The sequence below is a fragment of the Eucalyptus grandis genome, chromosome 5 (genome assembly GCF_016545825.1).
Source record: "Eucalyptus grandis isolate ANBG69807.140 chromosome 5, ASM1654582v1, whole genome shotgun sequence".
NCBI lineage: Eukaryota > Viridiplantae > Streptophyta > Magnoliopsida > Myrtales > Myrtaceae > Eucalyptus > Eucalyptus grandis.
In genome coordinates, this window is record NC_052616.1 from 9,154,122 (window position 1) to 9,173,873 (window position 19,752).

At 40.9% G+C, this 19,752-nt stretch overlaps 3 protein-coding genes across 3 annotated transcripts; 2 read left to right on the forward strand and 1 right to left on the reverse strand.

Annotated features, from left to right (window-relative positions):
- The first annotated feature begins 2,602 nt into the window (after window positions 1-2,602).
- LOC104446093 (late embryogenesis abundant protein At1g64065-like) lies at window positions 2,603-3,752 on the forward strand. Its single transcript, XM_010060001.3, has one exon. The coding sequence runs from the start codon at window positions 2,882-2,884 to the stop codon at window positions 3,518-3,520; it is 639 nt and encodes a 212-aa protein (XP_010058303.2). The 5' UTR covers window positions 2,603-2,881; the 3' UTR covers window positions 3,521-3,752.
- Window positions 3,753-8,785: 5,033 nt separating this feature from the next.
- LOC104443939 (reticulon-like protein B1) lies at window positions 8,786-11,314 on the forward strand. Its single transcript, XM_010057498.3, has 5 exons — window positions 8,786-9,334; window positions 10,017-10,197; window positions 10,306-10,447; window positions 10,604-10,673; window positions 10,760-11,314. Exons 1-5 carry the CDS (start codon window positions 9,109-9,111, stop codon window positions 10,927-10,929), a joined length of 789 nt encoding a protein of 262 aa, XP_010055800.1. The 5' UTR covers window positions 8,786-9,108; the 3' UTR covers window positions 10,930-11,314.
- A 2,015-nt stretch (window positions 11,315-13,329) lies between these two features.
- Window positions 13,330-19,482, reverse strand: LOC104443940 (calcium-dependent protein kinase 1). Its single transcript, XM_010057499.3, has 9 exons — window positions 19,009-19,482; window positions 18,533-18,819; window positions 17,619-17,762; window positions 17,079-17,231; window positions 16,494-16,609; window positions 15,290-15,457; window positions 15,046-15,173; window positions 14,818-14,917; window positions 13,330-13,834 (listed from the first exon to the last, which is right to left on the reverse strand). The coding sequence occupies exons 1-9, from the start codon at window positions 19,206-19,208 to the stop codon at window positions 13,736-13,738; spliced, it is 1,395 nt and encodes a 464-aa protein (XP_010055801.2). The 5' UTR covers window positions 19,209-19,482; the 3' UTR covers window positions 13,330-13,735.
- Window positions 19,483-19,752: the final 270 nt, after the last annotated feature.

Below are 19,752 nucleotides of genomic sequence, written 5' to 3' on the forward strand. Positions count from 1 at the left end.
AATCTCTGTTTAGGTGATAGCTGTATATGAAGTGTTCACTTTTAGAGGCGGCAGGCAATGTGGGACTTCATAGTTAGTCCTGACCCCTTGTCACGGGCCCAAAGTATCTCCAGTGGGCTTGCAGATTACCCTGGAAATATCCGAAGGCCCAAACCCAACATGGGTTGACAATTTTTCCACTGTAATTCCTGGCAATGGCATATTGTTTTCCCTTGTGCCAAAAATCTGTAATTTCAGGTTGAAGAGCAAGTGAAGAACATTGCAATTTCGCGGATCGTGAATGAAAAGTCCTGTCATAGTGGCCTGAGGGAACTAGTGTCAGGTAATTTTCTTCTCCTTTTTACAGAAAAGATTTTTTTTTTATTTACAGAATTTTTTCCCATTTAAGATTTTAATTAAATCGGTTTAGGAATCGGTACGTTCATTGATAATTAGTAAGCTAAATCGCATGAGATCAACTCTAGGAAATCTTAATGCATTGCCAGCCCAGAACAAATTCTAAGAGATTCTTAATCGATCAATTGCCTGGTTTTATTCTCACTTGTCCATGACTCTTGATATAGCGAACCGATAATTAACCCTAAAATCAGCTACCATGATCTGTACATAACTTAGTACCTAAGAAATGTCGAACCCGAGATGTCAACGTTGTCGTCTCTAAACCGTTGCGAATCACTTCCATTCTTTCAAACTAAAACAAACGAACCATGAACTAAAAGGTCAAGCTTTACGTGTGGGGCTAATCTTTTCCACGAAGAAAAAAAATCATCCCTAGGAGCTGCAAGATCCAGATCAATGGCTGGACCCATGCACGTTCCCCTTACTTCGCACGCAAGTTTACAGCGCAACATGCTCGAACACGGTCCTAACGAGGAGAGAAGCTCTCCCGGCCTTCTTCGGGTCCAGAAGCTCTCGAGGAGAGTGCTCTCTGTAGATCGATCGCAGGGAACAGAGATGGTCTCGAAGAAGTTTGAGTTGACGGATGTAATTATTATGCAGAAGAGTCTCGATCGTTTCACATTGATGGATGTCGATATGTTGGACCCAGCGAGGAGTTGAATTTCGCGTATTCCAGAAGAGAAAGAAAAATAAAACAAGAAGAACGGAACGATTCATACTTGAGCCTGCTCGAGAGGAGATATCGACATGTCCATTTTAGTCTATGCGGAGCAGACCCTCGCGGGAACGGAGTCTCGACAGTGACTGAAGAAGCTTCAGGCAAACAAAGGACAAAAGGGCTGAGGGAAACAAAGAGGAAGAGGAAAAGAAAATTATTATGCTGAGTATACCGTTTATACTGAACGGGATCCGAACCATTATAGATGGTGAGTCCGACGTGGGCTGTTAGGTGAATCTTGTCGGATCTAATGATTTAGATTGAATTTACTATATATTATTATATAGAGAAAACTATCCAAAAAGTCTTATTTTATTGCCTTTTTTGCCAATTAGGTCATAATCATTTAATTTTATTAATTCAATTATAAACAATTTAACAATTTACAAATTGAGTTCATATAATCAATTTTAACAAAAAATCACTTAACGTAAACATCGGCCATCATACATGGCACGGCTGATAGGACAATTGGCACTGACATAGATAATTATTAATAATATTTTTTTCTTCTCTTTTCCTTCTTTTTTTTTATTTCTTTTTCCCTTTCTTCATCAGTTCTCGTCAATGGGTGACAACCTCACTAACCTCAAGCGAGGGATATCTGAGCCTAGACTGGCCAGGGCCACCCTCGTTTGGGAGCATGAGGGTCACCCTTATCAGATTTATTAAAGTTCTAAACCTATTGTATTTATATCAATTCAATCTTGAACCTTTTAGTTTAACTAATTTTGTCTCAAACATTTTGACGATTTGCTAATGTAACCGTTCTAACCAATTTTAGTCGAATATCATTGATGTAAATATCAGCCATCCTATGTGGAATTGTCAACACTAACATAGACAATTTTAGTAGTTTTTAAAATTATATAAACTCTTGTCTATTATTTCTTTTATTTCCTTTCCTTTTTTTGTTTTTCCTTCTTCTTGATCGTCGGGGCTCGACAATGGCGGATGAGGGTTAGCCTTGCTAGCTTTGGGCGAGGCTCAACCACGCCTAATCTAGCCTCGGGCAAGCCTTGTTCGAAGTTTTCCAAGGGTGACCCTCATCTTTGGTTAGTTGCCAACCATCACCAAGGCCAAGCGATTAATGAAGGAAGAATGAAAAAAATAAAATAAAAAATAAAATTTATTTTTAAAATTAAAGACTTTCAAGAATTATCAATATCGGTCTTTGGATATGCCACATAGGACAACCGACGTACATATCAATGATTTTCCAGTCAAAATTCACCGAAATGACCACATTGGTAAATCATCAAAATGTTTATAACTAAATTGTTATAAATACAATGGATTTCGGACCTTTTTTTTTAATAAATTCCCTTCTTAAAAAAGAGACGTACATGTGAAATCCACTGGATTGAAACTTACAGTATTCGATCTTAACAAGATGACCTGGGGCACTCCACAAGAGATAGGACTCTAAAAATTTCGAATTGCATTTGCATATCATTTAGATAACTTTCCTATTCCGAACTTACATAGGCGTTCGGATTCTCCGAGCAATGGCCGACTAACTAAGCAAAATCCCCCACCGCTTCGTCAAAGGCTCATCAAACTCCATCCACGCGTCGCTTCTTTATATCCTCTCCGCACCACACAACAAAAACAAAATTTCATACGCCATTCAGCGTCTCTCCCCCTCGTGTATATCACTCCGTCAGCGCGAAACGCACGAGGAATCCGAAGAGTCGCGAGAAACGCCTGTCAATCGTCAGCTTCTCCGCGCACCGAAACCCTAGGGCCCTCCTGCCAGCAAGCATGCCTGCAGAAGATCAGCAAGCTCGTCCCCTGAAGATCCACTACCAACGGGGCGACGAGGAGTTCGCGCCGCCGGTGTTCAAGCCGAGGCCGTCCAAGCGCAGCAACAAGTGCCCCGTGTACGTCCTCGCGGCGGTCGTCGCCCTCAGCGCGGTCGCCCTGGTCTTTTCCCTGATCGTGCTCCGCCCTAATGACCCCGAGTTCGCCTTGAGCGAGGTGTCGGTCAAGTCCCTCAACTACACGAGCGATTACCCCTCGACGTGGCTGGACGCGACGCTCGCTGCGCGCGCGACAATCGGGAACACCAACTTCGGCTGGTTCGAGTTCGAGAAGAGCAATCTGACCGTGACCTACAACGGGACCATGGTCGGGGAGGAGGAGCTCGACGGCGGGACAGTCGGTTTGAAGGGGACGAAGTACATGGACGTCACGGTCGGGGTCAGGTCGAGTAGGATAAGCGATCTGAGGAATTTGAGCAGCGACATGAGCGATAACGTCCTGGAGCTGACGAGCTCCGCGCAGCTGAGGGGGAGGGTTCACCTCATCAAGATCGTCAAGAGGAGCTTGACGTCGGTGATGAACTGCACCATGAGCATTGATCTGTCGAACCGCAGAGTCCAGAATTTGATATGCACGTAGAGACCTGATTGTTCTTTAAATTTTAGGTTTTCCCTTCTTGTTATGGACATCCGTCTTGATGGTTTGTGTACTTTTCCGAATCGATTACTGATCACGTATATAACCATGAAAAGAGAGAAATTTCTGCACAAATCTTATTGTTTTTGATTTGTGTAATTTGCATATATTTCACTAGGGGTGCGCATGGAAACTGCACCATGAGCATTGATCTGTCAAACCGCAGTGTCCAGAATTTGATATGCACATAGAGACTTTGACTGTTCTTTAAATTTTTGGTTTGCCCTTCTTGTTACGGCCATCCGTCTTCATAGTTTGTATACTTTTCCGAATCAATTATTGATCATGCATATGACCAAGAAAAGGGCAAGAAATATCTGCACAATTTTTACTGTTGTTGATTCTTGTAATCTGCATATATTTCACACGGGACGTGCACAAGAACTAGACCGACCCGAGACCGGATTGGACTGGATTGAACCGGTTTATTCTATTGGTTTTCACAGGAATTAGTCGTGTTCCCAATTCCAATTTGGAACCAGAAATAATCAGGTCTAGTTTCCCATGCAAAATATTCCTTTTTAAAAAATTATTCCTTTTCTTTTAGAGAGTAAAGAAGATGAATTTGCCAAAACCCTATATCAAAACGGTCCAACTCTACATCTAGGCCAACTTGAGACCAACCAATCTAGTTGCGCTTGGAGAGGGGAACCAACCCAACTTGGGAACCAATCACCCTTTTGCTCTTGTATTAAATATCAATAGATGCACAAATTTTTTGGCACTTTCCGTGCGTGTGGGAGCTCATAAATACAACTATGTAAGTACAGTAAATATCTATTTCGTTATATATATATTCATACTTAGTTTTTGTTGTATACATTCATACATAGTTTTTGTTGGTTTTTGGAGATTCCTTGCGATTCCCATGTTTCTTCTAGTTTCGATCGCTTGAGCTTTTGGCAATACCAGAATGTCCTTTGGGAAAACGTACCAAAATGGACCAAAAGCAAACTGCCAGCCTTACAGATGGAACATCATAATAATAATGATAACAATAATAACAACAATAATAATAAATGCGTAGTGAATGAACCTAGCTCATGATCTGACATGTTAAATGCGTAGTGGAGGCGGCAAAGAAGAGAGACAGGCGAATCCACGAGGATCCAATTGGCCAAAGCAGGAATTATTATGAATAACCTATTCCGTGCTGTGAGCTGTGCTTTCATTTAATGTTCACACGTCAAGTGCCCGATTTTCAGGCGAGTCGTGAATGAATGACTAAGCGCAATTAAGGTGCGGTTTAATAACTTTTTTACTAATTAGAGTTGTCAACATGGCCAATGAGAAGGGGGGATATGTGTGGAAGCAACGACAATCGAAGCCCCCAAAAGGTAATAATGCTAATTTCAATGTCCGCGTGAACAAGCGTGTCTTGGGTCTGCCGAAGAAAGGAAGACATGTAAACAACATTCGTCGCAGTTAAGTAAACCCGACAGGACTCGCCGGGTAGACCGTGGTCCGGATCGATGGGCTGGGCCGGGCTGGGCTTCGCGGGGCGGGCCTCGGGGCTTGAAATTCTATAGCCTAGCCATCGTGATGTAGAGAGATGATGTCTTGGTCAATGATCGGACCCGGACAGGCCCGATGGGCCTAAGTTTTTGGGACCGGGTCAAAGAAGGGATTTGCTTTGTCTACATGGCTCGAACGGCATTTCGAGGCGAGGCGGACTCGGCAACAGATCAAACACCATGACCGTGTGCTATTCAATGTCACGTGAGTTTCTAGTAAATATATATGATGATAACACCATAAGATTTTATGTTTTTTTCAATAAGATTATGATCGTCTGAAGTGAAGGTTAACTATTACTTGGTAAAATTATCTCTTGGACCAAAATATACCGTTGGTGTTACAGAACTTACCCTCAACACTGAATTAAATAAACATATCCCCTTGCCTCCATCACTGCCACCATTGCGTCGAGCCTCGCGGCAGGGAAGAGAGAGATTGGGGGGGCTGGACAAAGCGCGATGGCCGCAACTGGTGGCGATGGGTCCTGTTGCTCGACGGGGCGGCAAGCTACAAGGCGATGATCGAAGTAGAGGTGTGTGTTGGAGGGTGTTGTTCTAGCTTTTTTGTGGGGACAGAGAGAGGAGGCAAAAGTGGATAAGAAAAGCAAAAGTTAAAAAAAAAATTAAAAAGTTAAAAAGAGACGAAGAATAAATTCGACAATCTGCTCTTATATGGGGTGCAATGTCAACTTTTTTAAGGGGTAAATCTACAAGTATTTGTTATATTATGTATCGAGCTCACATCATATAACTAACCAATCACCTATTTAATCTAATATAGTCATATTCATCTGTCACTATAGTTATATCATACGCACTATTAATATGGCATCGACGTATCAAACAATAGACACATTGCACATAGAAGTTACATCTAGGACAAAAAATACAACATAAGATCATTTTTTTAAGGATAGATCAAGAGAACAGACCCTGACAAAAATGTGTTGGAACACTGTGAATCTTCCTTGAATTCGATTAATTAAGTGAGCTGTCTAATGTACTAAAGCCCCACCGGCCCAAAAAAACAGGCTCATGAATATGGCCCACGATTAACTTAGTCCCCGACTTTAATTCGACTATGATTGCACAGAGCAAAGTTTCGGATCAATAACAAACAATTGCTGAAATAGTCAATATATAGTTTAATTCTTGACCCATTAATCAAAGTTGAAAACATCAAATAAACACAGCTACTAACCTAACACTTAGTAATTTGGACAATAAAATGTGGACCAAGACGTTCGATCATCCCCGTCTTGAATGGCTTAGATGCATCTACCAATACTATTATGTAAAATAAAGAGGACCTCCTATTCTTAAGAGTTAATTTTTTTTCTTCCCTGAGTATCATCAGTTACTTAATTAATGGTTAGCAGGGGTGGTCAAGCCTTAGCCAGGGGCTAAAGAGCCTCGCCTAGCCTTCCCAATGATGGTGGGACAGTCAACGACGAGGGCTACAAGCCATCATTTGAGTTTTCATTTTTCTTTAAGTTTGCTTATATTTAATATAAGTCAAATAAACTTTTATTAAAAAAAACATCATTTTAATCTTGTGTTTCATGTTTTAGTCACATAATCGCTATATGGGAGAGAGAAAAAACACATAAGGATCTTTCATCAACTAAGTTGGACGGAATTAACGGAATGGTTTAATTACACTAATTTGACAAATTTTACAACATTTCGCTTTTTAAAAGTTTTATATCTTAATTGCACTTTTCTAATAAGATTTAGGACTTCCATTACATTTATCCCTAGTATTTTCATTTATTTTAGCTCATCTTGACTGCCAAAGTTATACACCGTACTTCAAACTCTTTTTAGATTCAAGAGACTCCTAGTTCGGTGCTTTATTGGTACAGCTTGCTGTCCCCTTTGATTGGATAAAGGCTCTGAACCGGCATCCGTTCGAAGGTTAGTTCGATTAGTTAAACTAGCTCGATCCAATGTTTGATTAAGAATAATCTAGAAGTCAAATTTGAGTCAGTTTTCAGTCCAACTATTAAAATATTTACATATTAACTTAAGCATTCATTTGACAACTTAAATTTTAAAACAGCTGGTAGTATTCCCACAAAAACTTACATAGAATCCTGAATTCAAATTTTTTTGAACTTCTGTTTGTCTCTCCAATTAATAATACTAGGGATAACCATAAGTCAAATCAGTAATGTCTGCATTATCAGGATGTTAATGTGTTTGCAGTCGTGCAGAAAACGTTCCCTTGAGTCATAATTTAGCTTATCGTGGAGCTTATGTGGACTTCGATATCCTTAAACCGAAAGGCGCAATTAGAACAGCCAATTTCTATGACTTGACGTAGCTGTCACTTTCCTTTTGTCCCTCTACTTCTTTACGCTTTCTGCTTTTTGATCCACGCCTCCCACCGCCCTTGCTTCTATGTGGCTGTCCTCATGCATTTGTCCCTTTTTTTCCACCCGAAATGGAAAAAATTTCCGGAGCAAAGTTGAATTTGCCATCGTTTGATGAGATGGGATCTATGAAGGGACCATGAAATCTAACGGTGCATATATATCGGGATCGAATGGATCGCAAAGTCAATCCTCAAGAGTACGCATAGTCTCCTGAAAAAGTTGCCCACTTGCTTTGCTTTTGATTTGCTTTAGTTACTAAGAGCTAGAGCGAATCTTAAACCTAGGCTTAGGAGAGCAAGGCACGTGAGCATAACTACTAAATCAGTGCATTACCGATGTTCACCCGAATCATTATACCATACTAAGTCCTCGTGGTCCATAAATTAATTGTAACAGTAGCTTGTGATTAATTATCTTCAATTTAAATTAAGTCTAGACAAGTTTTTTTTTTCTAAGATGAGGCACGCTATTCCGGCCTTTTCAGCACCATTTTTTTTTGTTATCTAGTGATAAAAATTCAGTTTAGAATCTAGATCTCCCAAATAATCCTAAGATAATTTGAGAGGCAAAAACACCTCCATCAATACCATCTCGAACTTGAGGTCCGGATTATCTTTCCCATCTCTCTTAGGTGGCAAAATAGGTGAAGATTTGGTGCAGAAAGAATCCCATGCCCCACAAAAAGCATGATGTGACTGGAAACATTACATAGCGAGACTCATTCCATAGCCATGATATCTAATGAAAATAAAATAAATACTTTATAGAATTTTTTTTTATATCACTCAAAATAATTAACTATAAAGTATTGAGACAAATTCAATCGTTGATTTTATAAGCGATATGGTCGAATCATTTCGAAGAAAATGCCCTTTAAATTATTTATTTTTCATGTCAAATCATTGATATGTCCAAGGTCCCATCTTGATAATGCTAGAGATGTTGCTGTAGCAGGGGGTGTTGTGCTTGTGTCTAAACTATGTTTATATAATATCAATGTTTTAGGGGACACCCTTTTAAGGAGAAAATAGAAGGTGGAGAATTTGAATCTTTACCTTCTTCAGGGTTGGGATGGGGATAATTTCGTTTTAAGTGAATGTTTAAATTATCACGTCTAAGAGTGAGAATTAGAGTAAGAGTAAATATGACCGATAAAAAAAAAAGAAAATCCGACCGGAACATTAAATTAAAATCTATGTTTCTGCAATAAAAGAAGGGGTTTTCTCTAAACGTGCGGATCGGTGCGGCAAAGGAAACTATCAGGTCTCACCTCCTTCGGTCACCCGCAGTGCGCGTGGGCCCCGGATTTCGCTATCCTGAATCTCGAGGTCCGGCGGGTCGGGCCGAACGGACGCCCCGGATCGAAAGCGGGAACCGATCCGACGCCCGAGATTGAACCGGTCGTCCTGCCAAAAGGCGCAAACCCCTCACTCCTCCCCTGCCTCCCGTTTTAAAAGCGAAGCGATTGTGCAAAGAAGCGAACGCCTGTAACGAAGAAGGAGATCCGAAAATCGCCACCGGCGAGGAGGAAAGTTCGCATTTTGAGATTCGCCCTCGAGCCGCACGCGTCGCTTCTGGTTCCTAGGGTTTTTGGGTAGCGGAAAGTCTTGTTTTTTCGGGAGCATTTCCGGCGTCCATGGCGGATCACGAGGAGCAGCCGCACAAGGCCGAGTCCCTCCTGGAGAAGTTTGCGGAGAAGATCCACGGCCACCACCACGATGGCTCGTCGTCGTCCTCCGATTCCGACGACGAAAGGAAGAAGCCGTCGGCGCCGCCGCCGCCGAAGGAGGAGGAGAAGCCCAAGATTTTCCGCCTGTTCGGTCGGGAGCGGCCCGTGCACAAGGTGCTCGGCGGTGGAAAGCGTACGTCCATTCTCTCTATCTCTGTCTGTCGATCGATCCGTGTTGCTCTAGCTGTTTTTTTCGCGATCTTGATGATCTTTGGTCTGTTCTTGCCGGCGTGTCTGAAAAAGGGTGATGGGTTCTGATTCGGTGTCGAGATCTAGCTCCGGCATTTTGCTTGGTTGTTGATCTGCGGAAAGCTGCGGTGTTGTTTTGGTTGAATCGGAATCTATATATTCGATCTGCTGATCTAATTTATTTTATGAGATACTTTCCCATTTTTTTATTGTTTAGCACGTTATGGGATGCATCGAGGTTTTTCATTTGACGGTACATTTCGTGCCGCTGGGATGGTTATGCGTGTGATCTAGATCTGGCTCGTTGGTATTTAAGATAAAAGATTTCTTGAATGGATTTTCTGGAAATGGTGTAGTGAACGTGCTATGACTGAAGCCATTCTGGGGCAAATTTTTTGCGCTGGCTGGCGTAGCATCTATGGATGCCTGTGTGAAGCTTTGGCTTGTCCAGTTAAAGCGGGTTTCTTTGGTTGGGATGAGATTTACTTCGGGCGGTGTTAAAGACTCTTGTTGCAAAGCTGTGAAATTTTCCTTTTTTTTTTGTGGTCGTAGTGAAACCTTCCTGTTTAGCTTTCAAGTTTAGTAGTTCGTTACTAAATTGTTCAAATTTAATTGTGGTGAAACAGCTGCTGATGTATTCCTATGGAGAAACAAGAAGATATCAGCAGGTGCTCTCGGCGTTGCAACAGCACTATGGATTCTGTTTGAATTGCTTGAGTACCACCTTCTCACTTTGGTTTGTCATGTCTTAATCCTTGGCCTGGCAATCTTGTTCTTGTGGTCCAATGCTACTACATTCATCCACAAGTAAGTTTTTGATGGTGTACTAGATCCATTTGAGTGTAGATAATGTTAGATTCGATATCCTCCTATTTGCTTTGATGGGATTATCTTGCCTTAATTGTTCTTTCTTAGGATGCCACCTCACATTCCTGAAGTATCGATACCAGAGAAGCCTGTCTTGGAGTTTGCCTCAGTACTTAGCTCTGAGATAAATCAAGGAATTGCTACACTGAGGGAGATTGCATCCGGAAGAGATCTTAAGAAGTTTCTCTTGGTATGTTCATAATTGTGCTTATGATTGTTTGCTTGTATGCTACACTCTGAGCATGTGTGGTGCTGTTCCAGATCATTTGTGTCAGTTGAATTTGTACACATGGCTTTGCAATTTCTGTTCACATCCTAATGGAAGAATTGAATGCGACCAAATTAGGTGGTTGCTGTTTTTTGGGTTTTTTCTATCGTGGGCAGCTGCTGCAACTTCTTGACCTTATTTTACATTGGTAAGGAAGTGTTTCTATATTCATTGTGTTTAATTTTGTATTTCTCCCAATCAACTCTTATGTATAGAGTTTCGTTTCTTTAACAGCGTTTGTATTACTGCACACTGTGCCTGTGCTCTATGAGAAGTATGAGGACAAGGTAGACCCATTTGCTGAGAAGGCAACTATTGAGATCAAGAAGCAGTATGCAGTATTTGATGAGAAAGTTTTGAGCAAGATCCCAAGGGGGCCTTTGAAGGACAAGAAGAAGGTTTAAATTATTTAATCTTCTGTCTCATACTAGGTCCTTTGCAGTGATGGGGTAGTTTTTCAATTTTTTGGTTGAAGTTGCTAAAATTATCCATGATTAGCATGAACCCTGTTTTCATCGCGTTTTTTCTGGTGCTGTTGGGTTCAGATGTTGATGAATCTGGATTTTTGTCCCTTCATTTTCGTCAGACATGCTCAGAATTGCGTGGATCTTTGTGCTAGCTATAATTGGTTTGTTGAAATAGTGTTTTTATGCCGGTTGATAGTGTGCTGTTTTTTGTGTTGAATTTTCAACTTTTACCTGTCATATTTGTAAGTGATGTGATTCTATCTTAAGATGTATGGAATTAGAGCTCCATGGGATGAGCATAATAGAGGTTGTTTTTTTTAAACATAGTCATGGTAAGACAAAAGATCATGCTGGGTCCTTCGGCAGGTGATTCAAACTATGGCAATTGTTTATTCATGTTCAAGACACTTGATACTACAAGGGCAGATTGAAATTATTGGTAGCTTTGAAGGTCTGTCGCTAGGCTCGTCTTGATAGAATGGATCTGCCTTGACAACCCAACCCTGGCAGATTCCAGTTGTGGCCACAAAAACTGCAAAGAGAGTGGATATGTTTAGAGTGAATGGAGGTTCTGATGGATACTGATTGCAGTGAGCTTAGATCATGTTTTTCGTGTGCAAGTGCTTCTCGCTTCAATTTGACACTGATGGGAGCACTTTCCATTGACATCCACTTAGTTGGAGTCGGACAAGTGCAATAGTTGTCCTTTCTCAGGGCAACCTCACTCTATGGAAGCTTTTCCAATAAGGAGTGTTGCCTTCAAAGTGGATTGGTATTTTAATTTTGCCTACATCTTGTTGCTACAAGTTGTGTCACTTTAGGGTTGGAGAGTTTAAGATCTCATTAACATGCTTAAGATCTCAAGACTTCATCTGTTTCTCGCATTTGCATTTGCCCCAGGCGTCTAGCGTCTTTTGATGATATTACTAGGGAGTTCTGCTGCTACTACCGAGCGCAGTGAGGGATTTTCATGCTTCTATTTTGGGCCCTAAATCAGAGAGACTTCATCTTGATTATCCGGTGAAATTGTTACGGCTAAAGATTCGAGAGTGAGTATTAGCACCGTGTTTTTTTAGCTTTACAAAGACTGCTACATACATTGGCCAGGGCAGTAGTGGCAATGAAGGGACGGTCGAACCGAACACATGAAATCTTAACACTTTTCCCGTTATCTCTTGGCTAGGCTGTACGAAACATCGGTTCTTGGATATCAAGTACTTTTGACATATTAAAAAGTGCTTGGAGCACGATTACTTCGTCTTCATTGTGAGGACTGCGTCTGGTTAAAGTTCACTCCCAAGTTTAACAGCGACTGGGAGTTCCACCAACATAGACGAAGTTAGCTATAAGTCGTAGGAAAATCCCAATCCCTTTTGAGACCATTATTCAGGATAAGCTGACCCGCATGCGCTCAACTCGGATTTCCGAGAGAACAAGGTGAGTTTCAAGGGTACCTCTCGACAGGGAGGCGCTCCATACTAGGTTGTCGATTTCGCATGTTGCTGGTGCAATTTGCCCCGGACTTGCAGTGATCTTCATCTTCTTCCCTGAAGTTTACTTTTCCTATATTTTTAAGTACTAGAGAGCAGTTCACCAGACCGGACCTGATAAAGACCCCGTGAAATCAATATACAAATTCGTCGGCAGGTAGACTCCACATGCTGTGATTTATTTCATCTACTGCTTTAGCCACGGAATCATTGTCCCTAGGCCTTAAATATATCATACTGCGGTGCGGTGAGCTGTGGAAGTGTTACCTACTAAACTTCGCTTAGTGCCTAAAGCCCACTTGTATGCGCAGGAGGAAGAAGGATAAACAAATATGCATGTGTCGCGGCCGCTAAATTGATGCGTTCCAGAAGTTTCCCAAACAAAGAGCTGTGGCCCATCTGTGAGCAGGTGATCCGCTTCCCTAAGTTCAAAGGTTTTCTTAAGTGTTCTAAGATACTTCTTGAAAATGGACCATGCAGTAATTATACATATACGTAATGATTGTAATGATTATGATAGATTTAAACCCATCATTAGATCAAAGATGAAACCTATGATTACAATTAACTCGTACTAACGCCTTAATATCCCTAAATTGTATCATCTCATTCATAAGAGAAATATGATAGAAGTTTCTCTATCTAGAGTTCCTCTCTACAATTCTTGTAAGTCAAGCATAAATAAGATTGAATTGGCCGCATGAGTTAGGAAACATTAGATCAATTAACCCATGACATATCCACCTTATAAGGTGATCGACTGATTTCATCACCGTTTGCAAATGCTTTAAAAAGTTCAACCTGTGACACATGCACCTTACAAGACGATCGACTTATTTCATCGCCGTTTGCGAATGCTTCAAAAAGTGCAATGGACGTGATTCTACTTTGGTTTGGTGAGAGGACAGTTATCGACTGATGTACAATGTCAAAGGCAAAACTGGAAATATGTCAAGGGGATCCGCAATTCATCAATCTTAATATTTCTCAGAATCTACCTTAACAAATTGAACGTTACGACCTTTTAGAATAAGCAACACTCTCACTCAAGCCACAAAATTTCCAGTAATCTCCTGCATCTCCACACTGAGGAGGAGCAGCGAACAGAGGCATGGATGACTTGGGTGCAAATCACATCATAAAGCAATAATCCAGACCCCGTAGCTGAAAGCTTATCCTGATACTCGACGATCATAGTTGCGGTCATACAATCTACAATCCGATTGCACCATTATTTTGGGCCAACAAAAGCTTCATATTCCATCCAACTGTTTCCGACGTCTATTGGGTGCCATATCAGGATTACCTTTCCTCATCATGGCAACAAACTCATCGTAGTTGATTCTCCCATCCTGATAAATTAAAAAACATATCTCACAAGAAGATTACAATCAACAGGCCACAAGGTACACTATGAAGAAATGATGTCCTCTGATTTATATGGAACAACAGTGTTAAGAAAGTAACTTAAAAGACCTTTTCATGGAAGTTCAATAGGGATTTCCAACTTACACAAGTCGAGCGCTAGTTAATTTTATGCCCTGCTCTACTTTTCACTTGCTTATATGTTTTATTTGCACTTCATGAAATAAAACACAATATACGTCGCTAATTGTACATTCTCAACCACAAATTGTTGTAGAAGTAGCACTTTTAAAACCTACCAACAAAAATTTAGCTCAGAGCAAGTATTCCTTCAACCAAGCTAGAAATTATACCTGATTAGGCATTGTTTTTGCAACCATTATTGTGACTTGAATAATTTATGTGCCAGACCAATTTTTTATTTAATTCGATAAATATTATGGCGACCTGATTGATCATTTTTCATGAGGTCTGTACTGAAAATGGAGGGCCCGCACCAAATGCTCAGGACTGCAGATGGGAGCTTGAGCCCTCGGCGCCTCGAGGTACAAACCAGTTTGGGTATACGTTATATTTTATTAGGCTTTTAGTTTATATATTCTGTTTGTGATATTTCTAAGTGGGTGAGATATAATGGGTGTATATGTGGGTCATGGGTCTTGAGAGTTCTCTCTCTTTTATTGTACTTTGAACGGGTGAATTGCTGCTTCTCCTTAACCAGTGGAACTAGGCTAAAGGCTGGACCATCTTCCGTTGTTTCTCTACCGTCAATCTTATTTGTCACTTTTGCATAACTATACTCATTAAACCAACTTTGCTAAGTTACATAATATACATGAATTACACTTTGATAGCCACGTATTTGAGCTGTTCGTCATAATAGGAGATGACCACAAGTCAGCGATATTTTATGCAGATTTAATGCACTATAGTTGATCATGAATGGACATGAGAGAAGAAAATAACATACATGATCAGTGTCGACTTCAGCAATGATCTCCTTAATTGTTTTCTCATCACCCATATTGTACTTCTTAAGTGCATGCTCTAACTCCTCCATTGTGATATACCTTCAAAGGGCAGCAGATACATGCAAGTGAGCATCATACTTTTCTAAAATATATCATTGATTGAAAATTAGATTTGAATGGGAATGTAAGATCAAAATATCATGCTCAAGTGCAAGATAGGAAATTACCCACTCTTGTCCTTGTCAAAATATTCAAATGCCTTATATAAGTGATCCTCCCTTTCCACTCTATTCAAATGCATAGTGGCTGTTATAAACTCAAGGTAATCAATCGTCCCATTGCCATCGACATCAGCCTGAAAAACCAAATATTTTCTTATCCAGGAGCACCCATGCACTTCCTTTATTTATTTATTTTTTAAAAAAACAGGAAGAGAACTGGAAATCATATTGAGAAGAGAGGGGACATTACCGCCTCCATCAGCTGCTTAACTTCACTCTCTGAAAGCTTGGTACCCAATTTCGGAAGACCAGCCTTCAACTCTTCATAAGTAATTGTTCCGCTATTGTCTGTGTCCATGGATTTAAACATTGCCTTCAACCCCATAATTTCTTCTTCAGAAAGATTTTCAGCAATTACCTAGAGGGACGAAGAAATGACATTATACCATTGAATCACAACAGTTCCAGCAACAATTTTTCATGCTGCCCTTAATCCAGATGCTCAAGCCTTTTATAGATCTACTCTTTTTTCCTTTTTTGACGAGAAACGCAAAATAAGATTGCTAAAGGTGAAGAAACCATAGACATGTATTTTGTGAAATGGACACCTGAGTTCACTGTAGACATCTATTGATCAAGATGTACTTAGGTAGAGGAGGATCTTCATGCAGCATTTCCCACAAAATTCTCGGGATAATATGGTAAATGGAAAAGGTTCATAGAATGTGCACTATTATAGAGAACTATAAATCAAACCATATTCAATACCCGTCTTGACAAAACAATGGATATAAAAACTTTCCAAATTCTAGCTAACAGTGAGCTTTACAGCTGTTGAACTTTTATTTCCTCATAATAGCTAGCCAATGAATGCTCTAGTTCCAACAGAACTAAAATTACACTAGACCATTGCAATAAAAGCTATCGTCTCTAATTGACAAACAGAAAACTAAGTTGTCCATGGTCTATGCCTTGCTGTCTATAACCCTTAGACATATGCACCAACAAAAGTGTGTCGCCAAAGGTTTTGTAGTTCTTAAAACTTTTCCAGCAAAAGCACAAGCCTTTAAGTGGAGAAGACAAACATTTGAGTCGCATGAGCTATCCAAATGCAAGGCTAATAGGTGCAATTAAAATAACATCTATACTAGGAGGAACGAAAAGAAGAAATAACAAGAAAGTTCTGGCAAAACAGCTTTTTCAAATTGCTGCTCTCAAAACCATGTCAAACCAAAATTTACAAACTTGTTTCTCCTTCTTATTTTTGGCTTTTTGGCCATCAACCAACAAAAATTGAATCATGTGGAGTTAGCTCAATCGTCCTGCTCCTACTCTTTTTCCATAACCCCATGACAAGAGAATGGAGTCACCGATTCTAGTCAAATGAAGAGGAAGACAAATCATGTACATGAAGTAGCTGATAGAAAAATATCTAACAGCACAGATGTTCTCACCTTTAAGGCCACTTTCTTTAGCTTGTTCATTGCCCTGAATTGTTTCATTCTAGTCAAGACAGCAATATCTAAAGGCTTATCAGAAGCATCACCATCTACTCTCATCCAAGGATGATCTACAAAAGTTCAGCATTATAGAATCATTTTCTCAGAGTAACAACACCTTATACATAGTAAAAACCTGTAAAGTAAAACACATGCCTTTTGGTAAAAGTAGAAGCAACAATATAGTTTTTCTAATAGTTATTTAAATTTCCTAAAAGCTAAATAATAATATAAAGTTATTAGCAAATTTCTAATTCATGCTTGTTCTTCTGCATATAGCCCTAGCCCCCTGCTTCAATTTTCGTAGGACAATCCTCTACTCCAAGTTCCTTAATCTATAAGCTGATAAAGAAAATTGAAAATAAGCAAAGAAAGTGATACTATTCCAATGCGCGCACAAAAATCCTAGTTCAATCTTCTATACAAAGGGATAGCTTCTGAAATTTGTTGGCATAATTGTCAAAATTGTTTTGACTTTGAAAGTGCAGCATATCCCATCAACAAATAACAAACTCATCACTAACAGTCATTTTTACTTACTTAGCACCTCAACTGCAGAAAGCCGCTCTTTTGGATCAGCGCGTAGCATTTTTTTTACCAGATCTTTAGCACTACTAGATATGGACGGCCAGGGATCTGATACAAAATCAACATGCCCCCGTAGAACGGAATCGAATATGGCCTGCTCATTTTCTGCATAAAATTGAAAAAAAAAGAGGATGACTGCCAAGGTGGAATAAGCACTGTCAATATCTTCTGTCTCCTATTAACAGTGACATCAATTGATCTTGATGGTAACCTAATCATTTACACATGTCAAGAACTATTCCCATGCTGATTGCAAGAAGCAACGTAAATTTGATCACTTAGCCAGGTGATCTGTAACTATAAACAACAAATTTTGAACAAATGAATAATTCTCATGTCCTGGCTCCATTTTCTCCACTAACATTGTCATTCATCCATTTCTAAACAGATCAAATGTTGAAATGAGAAATACAGAAATTCTCACAAGAATTCGCCAAAAATGGTAAATAACTTCGAAATAAGTTGGTCATTACTGAGACACAGGAAGCATACCTCCCCAGAAAGGAGGGACACCGCAAAGCAGGATATAAAGGATCACACCAGCACTCCATATATCCGCCTCAGCACCATAGTGACGGCGCAGTACTTCAGGGGCCACATAATATGAACTTCCGACAAGGTCTCTAAATACATCTCCTAACATGATCCACAAGCAATTATAAAAATATATCTCATCAGGATTCAGGACATCGGAAATACAAGCATTTCCAAATTCCAAGATCAAAAGTTCTTTCCAAGCTCATCAACAAGGAATATATATCATTTGTTAGGAAACAACATAGGAGAATAAAAATGTTATTTTTTTCCAAGATTGAAACTGTTCTTGTCCATGCTTTTAATAGTGCACAAATACCCTGGAAATACCTTGTTCTTTTGCAGACAAATAAATAAGTAACAGTGTAACTACACAAAGAAAACAGAAGTTTAAAGAAAAAGGGATATTACCGTAAGTTGTACATATAATAACATACTACCTAAATACCATCATACAGCTAGAAAAAGAACCACAGCACAAGACCTGATGATCTACAATTTTCATCAGTGCTAAATTTGAAATTTCAAGCCACAAAATTCACACTCAGAAGTTCCATACTTTTTTCAGAATTTGGATGAAGAAACTTCTTTTATATGCCACAGCAGAAGCAGGAGTTTCCACATTACCATAATCTTAGTGTTGCAGGGTCATCTTCTAGCTTTAAACTGAATAACTGAGCAGCATATGACAAAAATGTAGGCAATAACAGGTATCACATACTCAAACAACATTAAATGCCGCCTGAGCCAAATTTCTTCTCATCGGCATCAGAATCATACATCGCAGTGCCTTATATTTTAATTACTACAATAACAAAAGGAAACACACACACACATGATGCAATGGATAATAACAGGAGAACCAGAAGTACCTTGTTTGAAGAAAACAGAGAGGCCAAAATCAGTAGCTTTCAATGGCGAATTCTCGTCGGGACTCAGAAAGAGGAAATTCTCAGGCTTCAAATCTCTGTGCATAACTCCCATAGTGTGACAATTATGCACCACCGTCACAATCTGCCTACACAGGTTCGCTGCAGCTCGCTCCGTGTAATGCCCTTTTGCTATGATGCGGTCGAACAATTCACCGCCCGCACACAACTCCATCAACAAATTCACTGAATGCTTATCTTCGTAAGCACCTTTCAATTCCACTATATTCCTACTCGATGCAAGAACAACAGGCAATAAACACCAATCACAAAGTTTAGCCAGCTGGAAGACCTACTCTTAGCTAGAACAGACCGACCTCCTAAATGAATTCGACACCGACACATCATCAATCACAGAATGAATCTAGCTCGATTTGAATCAGCGGACACAGCTGGATCGATTTCGAGAGAAGATGTACCTGTGGCCGGTCAAATGGTGCATGATCTGGACCTCGCGGCGAACGTCCTCGATGTCGTCCTTGTTGACGAGCTTGCGCGCGGCGATGGATTTGCAGGCGAACTGCTGCTTCGTCTCCTTGTGCGTGACCAGGTACGTCACGCCGAACTGGCCGCGGCCGAGCTCGCGGCCGAAGACGTAGGTGGCGCGGACGTCCTCCATCGGCCGGCCGAGGACGCGGCCGACGGCGGGGGCGGCCGGAGCGGCGGGGGACGGACGGGCGGCGGCGGCGGCGGGGGCCCGGGAGAGTGAGGGCGGATGTTGAGGCCGTTGGAGCTGGGGGGCCGGGGGAGGAGGAGCTGTCGCCGCTGCCGCCGTGGGGATCGGCGGAGCCCGGCGGGCGGTGGCGGGCGTAGGCGGAGGGGAGGCCGTTGCAGTTGCCCATTGGCGTAGAGAGAGAGAGAGAGAGAGAGAGAGAGAGAGTCAAAGGCTGGTCAACGAGGTAGAGAGAGAGAGAGAGGAGTTGACTGGACGAAGGTGCATGTATGGCAGGGAATTTGTCCGAATCAAACAGGAGGAAAAGTACGCGTTGAATTTGAGATGGACAATGAATGGGCTTGGTCATGGGCCTGTACCTGGGCCTGGTCTTGGGCTTGGGGAGTTTCGATGATCTTGAACTTTAACGAATCGGATTCGACCGCATCTGTCTCCAAATTCATTGTACCAAAACATCGTGTCCGTGTCTCTCAGATATGCTGCAACGCAC